At 41.7% G+C, this 17,477-nt stretch overlaps 1 protein-coding gene across 1 annotated transcript in view; it reads left to right on the forward strand.

The window, feature by feature from the left end:
- cep112 (centrosomal protein 112) overlaps nt 1–17,477 on the forward strand; it is a 420,760-nt gene that overhangs the window by 344,072 nt on the left and 59,211 nt on the right. Inside the window, exon 21 of the mRNA XM_085964113.1 lies at nt 16,249–16,398. Coding sequence (XP_085820239.1) covers nt 16,249–16,398 — 150 coding nt within the window. The remainder of the gene's footprint in view (nt 1–16,248; nt 16,399–17,477) is intronic.

The raw sequence follows: 17,477 nt of genomic DNA on the forward strand, positions 1-17,477 counted from the left end.
GCCTTGGCCCTAAGCTCTGGAATTCCCTGAGCCTTTTCAGCTCGCTACCCCTCTCTCCTCCTTCAAGTCGCTCCTTAAAACCTACCTCTTTGACCAAGCTTTTGGTCACCTGTCCTTATGTGGCTTGGAGTCCAATTTTGGTGAAGCGCCTTGGGACGTTTTACTACGTTAAAGGTGCTATATAAATGCAATTTGTTGTTATATCTCTTGAATGATGGTCTTCCTGTTAACTGATCCTTGAAAACAGTATTTAACCACCAGCCATGGAACAGCTTCCACTCCCTCATGGATAGGAAACTGTGGCTGGAAAATTTCACTGTATTGGAATGTGTTCTTTATCACATTGCAATTTCTATGCCTTGTCTCTGCAAACACATCCAGAGAGGAAAGAAAGGTTGAGTTTCTCCACATCTCAGTCTGGTTATGTCCTTGGTGCTGGTAGGCATCACCCAGTTGTCTAGTGCGCAAACAAAGTTGGCCACGATTGATCTGATGCCTGTGTATTGGGATTGGGCGGCTGCCTGTGTATTGGTCCTGGCAGTCTTGCAATCTGTGTAAAATGACTTTACTATGGAGACAACCACAAATGTTTAAGCATCAGTGGTCAAACATCCTGGCAGTGGCACTGCCATTTTAAAGTTAGTGCTGAACATGCATATGGAGCTGAGGTTTCTCCCCTTCAGAGAAGAGAAGCACGAGGTGGAAGTACAGACAGATGAGGTACAGAGGACTATCACAGTTTATTCACTGGACATGTCAAGTGAGCTGGTCCAAAAAAAACATTTCTGTCAATGTGAATGCAGTTGACCCATCTGCAAAGGAGGTTATATCCAGGCAGAAAGTAGTCTGACTTTGTCCTTGCCTCTGAACTACTGGTAGTGCTGATTCTTTTACCACACATCACTGGCACGTAAATCACCTGATAGTCTGCAATAAGCCACTGAACTATGGCCATTTGGGAAAGGATCTGAACTCCCAAGTACCTGAAGTTTTAACCTATGGAGTTGGATCTGATTGACACCACATCACCATTCTTCTCTCCTCCCTTTCCCCAATCTTATCTGATAGTTATAGCAACAGACTTACCATTGAGTCAGGAGAGAGGGAAAATAATCTGTTTGGTGAGGAATTGAGACATAATTTAAAGGATCAAATGGATTCTCTAAATGGTCTCTTCCTGTTCTTAATTTATTCTTGTATACTATAGTCTAATTGTATAACCCAACTGCTTAAACCAGTCCTTGGACCCTAATGGAGTTCCATTTATTTGCATTTGCTCGAATGGAAATAGGAAGTATCTGAAACCAGAAAAGCAGCAATTTTAATTGGTCCAGACTTGCTCCTAGTACATCTCCTCCGAATCTCTCTTGGCACACCAGTCAGCATACTGTGAGACATGATATTGTTCTTCTCCTTTGGATGTTTACTTAAAAATCTATCATGTACACCTGTCTAAACTTTCGTCTTCCTCATATGCGCATGTGCCAGATGGAGCTACACTCTCTGACAGAGGATAATTAAAGCATGAATCTTGGTGTCCATAGATACAGCCTTTTAACACCCATAGCATTTGTAATCATCACTGTTGTGCCAGCTGCATAGCGTTCCTATTTATTTTCCTGGGTAATGATTAATGAACTGACAGTATACCATATACAATATTGGACTATATTAACAGACAGAATGACAAGTGGTTTTCAGATCTCAAGTCAACATTGCAGAAGATAAATTAACCATTTCAAACCAGGAGAGAGTTTTCATTGGGGCCGATTTTCATTGTAAATTCTAAATTGTTAAGAACTGGTGAATATCCCACCCACAAGATCAAATGCAAATAGTTTTGGTGCAAGTTCATTTGCACAATTATTCACAGCACCAGGCACCGACTCAGGTGAGCCTAGGGAAGGCATTAGAGATGATAGAGAAAAATTATGTGCAAGGCAAATTTAACGGGATGGTGACAATTAAAAGAAATGGCCACAATTGGCGGACAAAAATATTCAGCTGCTGAAGTTGAAGTGTTGCTGCGCCTCTGTACATAGGAGAATTGCTTAGAGACTATTCAGATACCTGTGAATGCAGTGGTTGTGGTGCATGGGTGTTTGGACTCTGAGGCCAGGCAGCACCCACCTTAGGTTAGGCATATATCCCAGATCTTGTTTAATCGATGTAATTCCCAGGAGATGCTTTTCCGACATATTTCTATCTCACCAAGACATGTTGAAGCTTTTGCCAGGCTTCCCTGCTCCACCAATCTGTGGTCAACCACAACTTGGCATGTGGGCAGGTCATTCAGCTTTGTACAACTCCCAACAAGAATGAACAAAGTCAACAGAATAGATCAGTGGGAAATCGTCAGATATGAACTTAAACTTAAAAGTTTGGCATATGATAAAAATTAGGGCTAACAATACTAAAGAAAATGATGAGCACTATAGAAAGTGTAGTGGAAAGGTGAAAAAGGAGATTAGAAGGGCTAAATATTTGTGTGGGGGGAAAGCACATAATATAAAAGGAAATAGGAAGGGCTTTTATAAGCATATAAAAAGTAAAAGAATATTTCAAGAGGGTAGGATGGCTCTGGGAGTAGGGGGGAGTCTATTATGAAGGTATGACAGATTTTTTTAAATAAATAATGGTAGAAGTGAGAATGTAGATGTACTAGTGGAGGGCATGGCATAATCATTAGAAATAACTGTAGAAAAGGAATTGGTTCTGAAAAAATTAACAGAAATTGTGGTGGATAAGTTACCAGGTGCTGATGACATGCACCCTAAGCTGTTGAAGGAGGTCAGAGAGGAGAGGCAGAGGCTGTGACCTCAATATTCCTTAAATATGCACATTCTGCCGTGGGGCTTGAGAGTAGCCACTGTAATGTGTTTGTTCAAGAAGGGAGAGAAGGAAAAACCGGGTAACTATAGACCAGTTAAACTGACGTCAGTTGTGGGCAATCTCTTAGAATCCACAATTTGAGATAAAATTAGTGAGCATTTAGAAATGCAGGGATTAATCAAGGACAGCCAGTACATATTTGTTAAAGGCAAGTCCTGTTTGGCAAATTGAATAGAGTTCTGTTGAAGAAGTGCTCAATTGGATAGATAAAGGGAATGTAATATTTGTGATGTATATGGATTTTCAGTAAGGTGCCTCAAGAGTTTCGTTAGAAAAACTTAGGTGTATGGTTTAAGAAGAAATTAGCAGCATGAATAGAAAGTTGGTTGATGGACAAGAAATAGGGTAAATGGGTGTTACTCGGATTGGAAAAGGATCAACTTTTGTTCTTGGTACATGTCGATGATAAAGCTTAGGGAGCAGAATTTCGGAATTTGCTAACGACAGAAAAGTAGGGGGTTTGGTAAACAGTGAGGAGACTATGAAGGACATCAAGAAAATGTGATTTATTGTAGAGATTAGCGGAATGGGCAAATAAGTGATGGATGCAATTTAATGTGGTAAGTTTGAAGTAATACATTTTGGGAGAAAAAATGAGGAATGAGAGTGTACACTGAATGGAAAGACATTAAAGGGTGTGGGTGAACATGAAGAGGTTCAGACACAGCATCCCCTGAAGGATAAAGTCATAAAAAAGGCCAACAGCATTTTGCATCTTTTAACTGGGGGCATAGAGTACAAGAGTAAAAACAAGTAACATTAAGTTTGTACAAAACATGGTTAGGCCATAGTTAAAGTGCTGTGTGCAGTTTTAGGTGCTCTGTTATAGAAAGGACATTAAAGCCTCAGAGTTTGCAGTGTAGATTCATCGGGATGATGATGATATAGCTATAAGGGCAGATTTCAGATACTTGGACTATTTCCATGGGAGCAGAGAAGGCTAAGAGGAGATTTCATTGAGGTCTTTTAAATTATGAAGAGTTTTGATAGAATGAATAGGGAAAGACACTTTCCTTAGGTTGGACAGACAATAATGAGGGGTTATCAATATAAAATCCTCAGTAGTAGATTAAGAAGTTTGGAGAAACACATTTTGTTGAAACATAGAATGCTTTGCAACAGAGAATGGTTGATGCAGACACAATTGCTTCTTTTAGGGGAAAATTGGATAAATGTTTAAAGAAGAAGATAACAGGACTATGGGGAGAGAGTGGGGAAGCGGGATCAGATTTGGATTTCTCACGTAAAACCCTGGCTAAGAAACAATGGGCCAAATCACCGCCTTCTATGCTTTAAACATCTATGGTTGTAAGATCCTGAAAGCATGATATAACTGCAAGTATCTTTGTTCGTTCGTTCCTTAAATAGAAGTTGCCTTTCTAAGATGGCAGTGCTTCTTGTCTGTCTTTATCTGGTTGGTGCTGTCATTGGAGTACAAGAAGAAAGCTTCCCTCTGGCCTCACCTAAGCTTCTTCCCAAGACACATTCTTTCAGATGTGTCTGAGTATCCTCTTACTACTACAGCATAAATTTCAGGACTATTCCATAGAGGGCTCCCTTCTGTCCAAATGTTGCAAGATTGCAGCAGAATAATACCCACGAGTTAAAGTCTTTGAGATGGGCGTCAACTCTGTGGTACCAGAGTCGAGGATATTCAGCTAAATCTCCTGATACAATGGTTCTCCCAAGTTCCAGTTTGTATGAATCAACTAGGCTTCTGTGACAGCATTAAACTGATGGTCCTAAGAGTGGTGTGTCCTTTGCAGATATTTCTGCCATCTTTTTGATGGTGGATACTTCTCCATTACAATCAGAAACCCACACAATGAAAAGGTGAGGGAAACTGCAGATCGGTAGTGATTGTCCATTCTTGCCATGTGATAAGTGAATATCTTACGAATTTCTTTATATTCCTTTCACCTGAGCATCCTTTAAAAGATTCAAGCAAAACATTGCAAGGTCATTTCAATGACTTCCTACTTGAAAGCTGTACTTTTCAGATTTCATTTACCTTGTCACAGATCAACTAATTTTTCCTCTTCAAGCTAGAATAAATTTCAGTTGAATAACAACAACTTCGATTTATGTAGTGCCTCTCCAAATCGCTCCATGTAACAAAGCATCCCAAATTTGGCGTCCTGCCCCAGCTAACATGCATTGACAGCCTGGTTATTGAAAAGTTACAGTAGCAGGATGTCATGCCCTCAAAATTAGATATTAGCCTGGAAATTGTGGTCGGAGGCTTGCTACCCACATATGCTTCATCTCATGGCTCCGGAGCTTCGGACTCTTGCGGTCCTGGGCCTGCAGGTATACGCCTGCGTAAAGGCCCATGCACCCCAGGGGAGCATGCAGTTCGCAAGCATCCCTGAGATCACGTGGGCCAGGCCAACCAATGACAAAGGGGGATTCCCATTATGCTTATGGGATTCCATTTACGTACAGAATCCCCATAAGCATAATAGAAATCACCTAATAAATAACATTTCACAACACTGAATTAAAAATAAATAATCACAGGTTCAAAATTACTTTAAATATCCTTTAATTAAACATTTAAAATAAAAATTAAATTTTTTGAAAAATAAATGTAAACATTTTTAAACGGAAGAAAAATAACTTAAACTAATTTTAAATAAGTGAATGTTTAAATCATTAAGGAAAATTATTTTAACATTTATTTTAACCCTTACACTGATCAAAGAAGGCCTTACGCCTGCTTTTACCAGGCATAAGGGTTTCTTGGGTATTCGCTGGGCAGTAGTTGGCAAATAGCCCAACTCTGCACCAGCGAAGTGAATTTACAGCAGATGTGTACGATCAGATCGCAAGTTCTGGATTTTCGCACATGCAGAATCAACATGGTTTTATGAAAGGGAAATCGTGTTTGACAAAAGTTTTTTAAAGATGTAACTAGTAGGATGGATAAGGGGAACCAGGAATGTGGTGTATTTGGATTTTCAAAAAGCATTCGATAAAGTGCCACACAAGAGGATATTACACAAAATTAGGCCTCATGGGATTGGGGGCAATATATTAGCATGGATTGAGGATTGGTTAATGGACAGAAAACGGAGAGTAGGAATAAACAGGGCTTTTTCGGGTTTGCAGGCTGTAACTAGTGGGGAACCGCAAGGATCAGTGCTTGGGCCTCAGCTATTCACAATCTATATTAATGACTTAGATGAAGGGACTGAGTGTAACATATCCAAGTTTGCTGAAGATACAAAGTTAGGTGAGAAAGTAAGCTGTGAGGAGGACGCAAAGAGGCTGCAGAGAGATATAGACAGGTTGACTGAGTGGGCAAGAACATGGCAAATGGAATACAATGTGGGGAAGTGTGAAGTTATCCACTTTGGAAGGAAAAACAAAAAAGCAGACTATTTTTTGAACGGTGAGAGACTGGGAAATGTTTACATTCAGAGGGACCTGGGTGTCCTTGTACATAAATCACAGAAAGTTAACATGCAGGCACAGCAAGCAATTAGGAAAGCAAATGGTATGTTAGCTTTTGTTACAAAGGGATTAGAGTATAAGAGTAAAGAAGTCTTACCACAATTTTACAGGGCATTGGTGAGTCCACACCTGGAGTACTGTGTACAGTTCTGGTCTCCTTACCTAAGGAAAGACATACTTGCCTTCGAGAGATTGCAACAAAGGTTCACTAGACTGGTTCCTGGGATGAGGAGATTGCCCTATGAGGAAAGATTGAGTAGACTAGGCCTATATTCCCTAGAGTTTAGAAGAATGAGAGGTGATCTAATTGAAACATATAAAATTCTTAAGGGGCTTGACAGGGTTAATGCTGGGAAAATGTTTCCCCTGGCTGGGGAATCTAGAACACGGGGGTCACAGTCTCAGAATAAGGGGTCAGCCATTTAAGACTGAGATGAGAAGAAAATCTTCACTCAAAGTGTTGTGAATCTTTGGAATTCTCTACCCCAGAGAGCAGTGGATGCTCAGTTATTGAGTATATTCAAGACAGAGGTCGATACATTTTTGGGAACTAAGGGATATGAGGATAGTTCGGGAAGATGGAGTTGAGGTAGAAGATCAGCCATGATCTTGTTGAATGGCGGAGCAGGCTCGAAGGGCCAAATGGCCGACTCCTGCTCCTATTTCTTATGTTCTTATACAGTATTATGGTTTATCAAGCTTTGCAAAGACTCCAATTGCAGTGTGTGCACCAAAGGGAGAGGGAGAGTTGAATCAATAAATGAGCTTGGAAAATTAGACATTTCACTTTGTGGGACTTTAATTTGGTGTCAGTTAATCTGATTCTACTCCAATCCCTCCCCAAAGCTATGGTTTCTTTGTATTCTAAAGTTTCACGTCAAGAAAAGTCACTTTAATGTTTTACTGTCAGCAAGAAAATTGAGTGAGTTACTGACTTTCATCATAGTTTTTTTTATTCATTCCTGGGATGTGAGCGTCGCTGGCAAGCCCAGCATTTATTGCCCATCCCTAATTGCCCTTGAGAAGGTGGTGGTGAGCTGCCTTCTCGAAGCGCTGCAGTTCGTGTGGTGAGGGTACTCCCACAGTACGGTTAGGGAGGATTATATTTCCAAGTTAGGGTGGTGTGTGATGGATGGGAACTTGGAGGTAATGGGTTCCCATGCGCCTGCTACTCTTGTCCTTCTAGGCGGTTCCAGTGCCTAGGAGAATGAGAGGTGATCTAATTGAAACATAAAATTCTTAAGGGGCTTGACCAGGTGGTCCGTCCAATTTTATTCTTAGTATACTGATACTAGCTTTTTATTCCAGATTTATTTAATTAACTGAATTTAAATTCCCTGAGTGCCTTGGTGGGATTTGAACTCATGTCTCATAACATAACCACTATGCTACCGTGCCCGCTAAGTTCAATTATATTCTATTTGGTATGAGGGCAGAACTGCCTTATGGTCTCGTCCCAGCTTCCTCCCAAAAGTACTACTGAAATCCGACTGTTTAAGGATGTTGGCATTTGTCCCCAATCCCCCACATTTCAGACAAGAATGTAGGTGTTTAGAGCTTTACAGATGAAGCTATAACTGTGAAGGTAACTAATGAAATATATATTTCTTGTGGTGACACAGTCCTCATTAAATAGAAAAAACGAACTTGCATTTATATAATGCCTTTCATGTACTTATGACATCCCAGATCGCTCTACAGCCAATTAATTACTTTTGAAGTGTAGTAGTCACTGCTGTTAAGTAGACAAATACGGCAGCCAATTTGTACACAGCAAGGTCCTATTTAGCACAATGGATTGTAGTGTATTCTGCACTGTTGCCTTCTTAAAGCCTGATCTACGAAAGGTCTAGCTATGTTTTCAGCCAGTAAGGACTACCTTGGATAGATTTGTAGGGAAGTATTACCTAACATTACGATTTGGATTTGTTTGTCGAGAAGGGTATCTCATTTTGAGAGGTCTGCCTAATGTAATCCTTATGACCAAATGAAAGGGTATGTAATTTTCAAGAGGATTAATTGAGGTGAATCATGAGTAAAGGAGAGTTAAATTCTTAGCATCTGATGATGAAGTGTTCCTCATTTTCTCAGTGCAACTTCAGAGGTTTGCTCTCTACTCCACCAGTTTGACATATTTCCATTCTGCACACCAGCAATGTCCAAAAAATTGTTGGGGATCATGCTCACAAGGAACTGTATTAAGTTGCCCCAAATCATTTCACATAGAATCCTCATATGCAGCAGACAGAACAGAATTTCATCCCAACAGTCTGGGCTGGATTTGAGCCCAAACCCCAGAGGTGAAAGTCTAACCCAATGCACCACCCAGTCCTCTTTCCTTATTTGTTTGAATGGTATTACCCTACACATAACCAGCTCTCACACAAACGCAAAAACAAAATACTGCGGATGCTGGAAATCTGAAATACAAAAAGAAGATGCTGGAAAAACACATCTCCCAGATTAGCAGTGGGTGTCTGATCAAACCTATCTCAGAATATCGAAATGAAAACAGAGAATGCTGGAAAACACTCAGCGGGTCAGGCAGCATCTGTGGACAGAGAGACGGAGATAAATGCATTTGTCTTTTTTTGGCATCAATTTACACATCTTATTTCATGGAGGGCAAGTAGTCTTGGTTTGCTGTAATTCCCTTTTTCAGTCTCCTGAATATTTCATGATTAATAATTCCTTCTTAATGATACCATTCCATTACATCAGGGAGGTCAATAACCAGGGGGCATAGATTTAAAGTAATTGGTGGAAGGATTAGAGGGGAGTTGAGGAGAACTTTTTTCACCCAGAGGGTGGTGGGGGCCTGGAACCCACTGCCTGAAAGGGTGGTAGAGGCAGAAACCCTCATTGCATTTAAAAAGTACTTGGATATGCACGTGAAGTGCCGTAACCTACAGGGCTACGGACCAAGAGCTGGAAAGCGGGATAAGGCTGGATAGCTCTTTTTTGGCCGGCACAGACACGATGGGCCGAATGTCCGCCTTCTGTGTCATAAATTTCTATGATATCACTAACTCATTCACCTGATCAAATGCATTCTAGTAGTCAACCGGACACATCAACTTTTCAATATCCTCTCTCAGCCCCTCATTCGCTCCCATATTGTATTGAAGCTTGTTGAGGGCCTTTGTAATCTTTGACAAAAAGATGGGAGAAAAGGATAACAGTTTGAATACTGTAAATGAAGGCATGTTCTGTAAACGCATACAGTTGTCCAAATGCTTTGGAAATTCACAAAGAATGAGGTGATTAAGATGACAGACAATTTTTGCAAATTTTAAACGTTGTGATGTAAATATAGAACTCCAGAATGAATGTGAGACTGCTTCAGCCTCATGTATAGAATTGATCTCTACAGCACTGTTTTAAATTCCTGCTGCACATGGTTCAGATTGATTTGTACAGTTACGGCATTATATGTGCAATGACATTGTTCTCCTGAAGTATTAGATCTGATTAACATTGGTACTTGAATACAGAGTTTTTTTTGCCAGTACTGAGTGATTAGGGGACAGGTTCCTTTTACCTTTGGGACCTGGGTTTGAAACTAGCACGGATGATTGAGATGAAGCTCTCCTCTGACTGCCAACTGAAAGCTTTTACAACAGGTTTTCTTTTAACGCTCTTAATTTATATTCACAGAAAAGGCAAGTAGACCAAGTCTTCCAGGAACCAAAGCTACACTCTTATTTTTTTTTAATTCGCTTATGGGATCTGGGCGCACTGGCAAGGCCAGCATTTATTCCCCATCCCTAATTGCCCTTGAGAAGGTGGTGGTGTGCCGCCTTCTTGAACCGTTGCAGTCCGTGTGGTGAAGGTACTCCCACAGTGCTGTTAGGGAGTGAGTTCCAGGATTTTGACCCAGCGACGATGAAGGATCGGTGATATACTTCTAAGTCAGGATGGTGTGTGACTTGAAGGGAAACTTGCAGGTGGTGGTGTTCCCATGCGCCTGCTGCCCTTGTCCTTCTAGGTGGAAGAGGTCACGGGTTTGGGAGGTGCTGCCAAAGAAGCCTTGACGAGTTGCTGCAGTGCATCTTGTAGATGGTACACACTGCAGCCACGGTACGCTGGTGGTGGAGGGAGTGAATGTTTAAGGTGGTGCATGGGGTGCCAATCAAACGGGCTGCTCTGTCCTGAATGGTGTCGAGCTTCTTGATGTTGTTGGAGCTGCACTCATCCAGACAAGTGTAGAGTATTCCATCACACTCCTGACTTGTGCCTTGTAGTTGGTGGAAAGGCTTTGGGGACTCAAGAGGTGAGACACTCGCCGCAGAATACCTAGCCTCTGACCTGCTCTTGTTGCCACAATATTTATGTGGCTGGTCTAGTTAAGTTTCTGGTCAATGGTGACCCCCGGGATGTTGATGCTGGGGGATTCGGCGATGGTAATGCCGTTGAATGTCAAGGGGCGGTGTTTAGACTCTCGCTTGTTGGAGATAGTCATTGCCTGGCACTTCTGTGGCGCGAATGTTACCTGCCACTTATCAGCCCAAGCCTGAACGTCATCCAGGTCTTGTTGCATGCGGGCATGGACTGCTTCATTATCTGAGGAGTTGCGAATGGCGCTGAATACTGTGCAGTCATCAGCGAACATCCCCATTTCTGACCTTATGTTGGAAGGAAGGTCATTGATGAAGCAGCTGAAGATGGTTGGGCCTAGGACACTGCCCTGAGGAACTCCTGCAGTGATGTCCTGGGGCTGTGATGGAACCACCACAACCATCTTCCTTTGTTCTAGGTATGATTCCAGCCAGTGGAGAGTTTTCCCCCCGATTCCCATTGACTTCAGTTTTACTAGGGCTCCTTGATGCCACACTCGGTCAAATGCCGCCTTGATGTCAAGGGCAGTCACTCTCACCTCACCTCTGGAATTCAGCTCCTTTTTCCATGTTTGGACCAAGACTGTAATGAGGTTGGGAGCCGAGTGGTCTTGGCGGAACTCAAACTGAGCATAGGTGAGCAGGACTATTGGTGAGTAAGTGCCGTTTGATAGCACTGTTGATGACGCCTCCCATCACTTTGCTGATGATTGAGAGTAGACTGATGGGGCGGTAATTGGCCAGATTGGATTTGCCCTCATTTTTTTGGACAGGACGTACCTGGGCAGTTTTCCACATTGTCGAATAGATGCCAGTGTTGTAGCTGTACTGGAACAGCTTGGCTAGAGGCGCGGCTAGTTCTGGAGCACAAGTCTTCAGCACGATAGCCGGGATGTTGTCAGGGCCCATAGCCTTTGTTGTATCCAGTGCGCTCAGCCGTTTCTTGATATCACATGGAGTGAATCGAATTGGCTGAAGATGGCTTCTGGGACCTCGGGAGTAGGCCGATATAGATCATCCACTCTGGCTGAAGATGGTTGCAAACGTTTCAGCCTTGTCTTTTGTACTCACGTGCTGGGCTCCACCATCATTGAGGATGGGGATATTTATGGAGCCTCCTCCTCCTGTTAGTTGTTTAATGGTCCACCACCATTCACGACTGGATGTGGCAGGACTGCAGAGCTTTGATCTGATCTGTCGATTGTGGGATCGCTTAGCCCTGTCTATAGCATGCTGCTTCTGCTTTTTAGCATGCATGTAGTCCTGTGTTGCAGCTTCCCCAGGTTGGCACCTCATTTTTAAGTACGCCTGGTGCTGCTCCTGGCATGCTCTTCTACACTCCTTATTGAACCAGGGTTGGTCCCCTGGCTTGGTGGTAATGGTAGAGTGAGGGATATGCCGGGCCATGAGGTTACAGGTTGTGGTGGAATTCTGCTGCTGCTGATGGCCCATAGCACCTCATGGATGCCAAGTTTTGAGCTATGCCATGAATGGGGCTGCATGCCACAGGAACAATAATTACCCCTTTATTACTGGTATAATGTACCAGAGACCCTTGGGATGCCCACCACACTTTCCCTGTCCACTTCTAAAAGCAGTAAATACTGCAAAGCCAGTCTGTTACATTCAGGCTAAAACTAATGGTCAAGTTTATTTGTAAGTAAATTAATTTCAGAGAAGCAGCATAATGTTTGACTTACACAATACATAAACAGTTTCAAAACATTAAAATAGTCCAGTATTTTAGTCATTTTTTTCCAGTAGCTTTTGACTGAATCTTTGATGAAGTGTTATATGGATGAAGACTACAGAGCCTCTTTCAGTCAGGGCTACCATCCAATTATGTATTAATAAGAACATAAGAACATAAGAAATAGGAGCAGGAGTAGGCCAATCGGCCCCTCGAGCCTGCTCCACCATTCAATAAGATCATGGCTGATCTGATCCTAACTGCCAATCCACTATCACAGAACCATCTCCTGAATCTAACAGAATTAGACACACGAAATAGGAGCAGGATCAGGCTACACAGCCCCTGGGCCCGCTCCGCTACCCACAGGGCCATGTCCGATCCGAACCTAGACTCATGTCCAAATTCCTACCCGCTCCCCGTAACCCTTCATTCCCTTTACTTCTAGGAAACTGTCTATTTCTGTTTTAAATTTATGTAATGATGTAGCTTCTACAGCTTTTTGGGGCAGCCTATTCCATGGACCTACCACCCTCTGAGTGAAGTAGTTCCTCCTCATCTCAGTTTTGAAAGAGCAGCCCCTTATTCTAAGACTATGCCCCCTAGTTCTAGTTTCACCCATCATCGGGAACATCCTCCCCGCATCCACCCGATCCAACCCCTTCACAATCTTATATGTTTCAATAAGATCGCCTCTCATTCTTCTGAACTCCAATGAGTAGAGTCCCAATCTACTCAACCTCACCTCATATGTCCATCCCCTCATCCCCGGGATTAACCGAGTGAACCTTCTTTGTACTGACTCGAGAGCAAGTATGTCCTTTCTTAAGTATGGACACCAAAACTGTACGCAGTATTCCAGGTGCGGTCTCACCAATACCTTGTACAACTGAAGCAATACCTCCCTATTTTTATATTCTATCCCCCTAGCAATGAAAGCCAACATTCCATTGGCCTTCTTAATCACTTGCTGCACCTGCATACTAACCTTTTGAGTTTCGTGCACCAGGACCCCCAGATCCCTTTGTACTTCAGTACTTTCCAGTTTCTTGCCATTAAGATAATAACTTGCTCTACGATTTTTCCTGCCAAAGTGCATAACCTCATACTTTCCAGTATTGTATTCCATCTGCCTAATCTCTGCCCACTTACTTAGCCTGTCTATGTCCCCTTGCAGGTTTTTTATGTCCTCCTCACTCACTACTTTCCCTCTCATCTTAGTATCATCTGCAAACTTTGATATGTTACACTCGGTCCCCTCCTCCAAATCGTTAATATAGATTGTGAAGAGTTGGGGACCCAGCACTGACCCCTGCGGAACACCACTAGTTACTGATTGCCAGTCTGAGAATGAACCATTTATCCCAACTCTCTGCCTTCTGTTAGATGGCCAATCCTCTATCCATGCCAGAATATTACCCCCAATCCCGTGATTTTTTATCTTAAGCAATAATCTTTTGTGTGGCACTTTGTCAAATGCCTTTTGGAAGTCTAAATACACTACGTCCACTGGTTCCCCTTTATCCACCCTATATGTTACTTCCTCAAAGAACTCCAGCAAATTTGTCAAACATGAGTTCCCCTTCATAAAACCATGCTGACTTTGTCCTATTAAATTATGATTATCCAAATGTCCTGTTACTGTCTCCTTAATAATGGACTCCAAAATTTTACCTACCACAGATGTTAGGCTAACCGGTCTATAGTTTCCAGCCTTCTGTCTACTGCCCTTTTTAAATAAGGGTGTTACATTAGCAGTTTTCCAGTCTGCCGGGACCTTTGTCGAGTCCAGGGAGTTTTGGAAAATTATTACCAATGCATCCACAATCCCTACCGCCACTTCCCTCAAGACCCTAGGATGTAAGCCATCAGGTCCAGGTGATTTATCCGCCTTGAGTCCCATTATTTTACCGAGTACCACTTCCTTAGTGATTTTGATCATGTTTAGCTCCAACCCCCTTTAGCCCCCTGTTTGTCCAGTGTTGGGATATTCTTAGTGTCTTCTACTGTAAAGACTGATATAAAATATTCATTCAGTGTTTTTGCCATCTCCATATTTCCCACCATTAATTTCCCGGTCTCATCCTCTAAGGGACCAACATTTACTTTAGCCACCCTTTTTCTTTTTATATAACTATAAAAACTCTTACTATCTGTTTTTATATTTTTTGCTAATTTACTTTCATTATCTTCCCTTAATCAATCTTTTTGTTATTTTTTGCTGTCTTTTAAAGTTTTCCCAATCCTCTATCCTCCCACTAGATTTGGCTACCTTATATGCCCTTGTTTTTAGTCGAATACTATCCTTAATTTCTTTACTTAGCCACGGATGGCTGTCTTTTCTTTTACACCCTTTTCTTCTCGGTGGAATATATATTTTTTGGAAGTTGTAAAATAACTCCTTAAATGTACACCACTGATCATGTATCGTCTTACCCTTTAATCTATTTTCCCAATCCACTCTACTCAATTCCGCTCTCATACCTTCATAGTCTCCTTTATTCAAGCTTAGCACGCTTGTTTGAGATCCAACCTTCTCACCCTCTAATTGAATATGGAATTCAACCATGTTATGGTCACTCATTCCAAGGGGATCCTTTACTAGGACATTTTTAATTAATCCTGTCTCGTTACACAGGACCAGATCTAAGGTAACTGCCTGACCATTGAGAAGAATCTGTATAAGTAAATGAGCCTGATTAAGAAATCAATCTTGAATGTCTGATTTGCATCTACAAATAAAAGACTTATTGTCTTTTCAGGGATTACTAATTCCATTTATAACAAAGCTACTGTATCCTGCTGACTTGCATATCAAACAACTTGCCTGCTCTCATGTAGGCAGCTGGTCTCTCTTGAAATTGTGGATATTTTCTGGATCATTTTATGTATTGGCCACTCTCTCAATCACAAAGTCACAAGAACACAGCTAATCATAGTTAATTTTTTTATTTGCATGACTCTGTCTATCTGAAGTTGTAGAGAAAGGTATAATGCAATAATTGTCCCCATTGGGCACATGACGAAGCTCTGCTTCCATTACAGATGGATCCCAAATTATGAAGTTGGCAATCTCAGCCCAGCTTTTAGTGGGCGCAACACAAAATTGTTCATAATTTGGCACAAATTAACACTGAATTAGTACTTTTGCTCAGAGGGAGGCTCCAAAAATTGCTAGTATGGGAAATGGCGCACTTTGAAGCAGAGTAAAGGATGTTTTACTCTTCATCTATACCTGACCTGAGACTGCTTGTTGCTGACACAGGGCACTAACAACCCTTGCTGGGATGAGCACAAGGGGGAAAAACTGGTGCTGTTCAATGGAGTTTAGGTTAAGGCTTGGTGCTTGGCCATAAAATAGATGGGTTAACACCACTGTTAAAATAGTGCAGAGAGAAACGTGATACAAGTACGTTAAGCATTCATGCAACAACATTGCTAACAGTCACTTCTAGCCTTTTATCCTTACAATATTTGTATATGCTATAATTTTTTTTTGTGATGAGCCTAACCAATTTCTTGTTAAACCAAAGCAAGTGAAAGTATAGGATTTGTTTATTACAGTGCTGCATGAATATCCACAGCATTTTGGGCCAACTTAATACATGTCATACCTGTTAATCTAGAATATTAGGGAACACTGCAGACAAACAAAAATGTAGCAACATGCTTGTTTTTTATCTGCTGTGCCTCAGACAAAATTCCATGACAATTAAAGATCCTGAGAAAGTTTGAATCTTCTCTGCATTTGGCAGCTGATAAATACAGTTTCAAATATTTTCACAGCTATTATCACGCTTCAAAGCATTTTCAAACCTAAGCAAATAGTCATGTTTAAGCAACTGGGATTTTCAGTTATTGTTTTCTTTTCAGACTGTAGCTGAGCTTCAGACTACTATTACATCCTTAAGGGAAGAGAGCGGCCGACAGCAGCTGGCTGCAGAGAGACAGCTCCAAGAAGCTGTGGGAAGATTTGAAGATGAGAAGAGGCTGTTGATTAGAGATAATGATAGAGCTATCAAGGTAATCAAAGGGATTTTTAACACCCTTGTGTTTCTCTTGTTTTGCGTATGTTGATGGGAGTACCATCTTATCTGATTGTTGTGGTATTGGAGCATAACAACATTTGTACATCCAACCAGGCAGATAGTAGTTCACAGAGCCAGCTAGGTTTGTCATGAGACTCTCTCAAATATTATTTACCTCTTTCTTTCAGTTCTCAGTTCAGGACTGACGTAGGCACTAGATTGCTGCCAACGACTTCTCCTCATTTGCTCGCACAGTCACCAACAGTGTATCCAAAGGGCCGTCCTTGGACTCCTCTTCACTAGCATACTACCCCTTGGCAGGGTCAGCTTCCACATGTATGCCAATGACATCTAACACTACTTCACTGCCTCCTTCCTTGACCCAAAGGTTGCTGGCACATTTTGAAACCAAATGCCAAAAACTGCAGATGCTGAAAATCTATTTGTTCTAAATCTCTTACATTTAATCTTATATATGTATCCCCTCATTCTAGACCTCTAATCCATTATTTACTCTATCCCATCCCTTCATAATCTTAAACACCTTTGTCAAATCATTGCATAATCGCCTCTATTCTAATCAAAACATTCCCAATTTTTCAAGTCTTTCTTTCTATTTGTTTTTCCTCATACCAGGCAACATTCTAGTAAATCTGTACCCTATCTATTGCCCAAACAACCTTCCTATAGTGTGGTGCCTAAAACTGCACAAAGTAAAGAAAGAAAGAAAGAAAGAGAGGGAGAAAGATAGAGTAATGAGATAACGTCTACCTAAGAGGTCAAACGGGGCCTCGGTTTAATGTCTCATCAAAAAGACGGTACTTCCTACATTGCAGCACTCCCTCAGTACTACACTAGATTGTCAGCCTAGATTATATACTCAGGTCACTCGAGTGGAGCTTGAACGCCAGCCTTTTGACTCAGAGGCAAGAGTGCAACCACTGAGTCAAGCCTGTGGTTGTGGTCATGTCACTTCACCTATAGACCAAGATGAATGATAGAGTTTAAAATTGGGCTCGCCTCAGACCATTTTCACTACTGACCTTTAGGAGATGGTAGGAGAAGATTGGGGTG

Source organism: Somniosus microcephalus, chromosome 21 (assembly GCF_052327205.1).
Source record: "Somniosus microcephalus isolate GS21.2 chromosome 21, FLI_Smic_1.0, whole genome shotgun sequence".
NCBI classification, from domain to species: domain Eukaryota; kingdom Metazoa; phylum Chordata; class Chondrichthyes; order Squaliformes; family Somniosidae; genus Somniosus; species Somniosus microcephalus.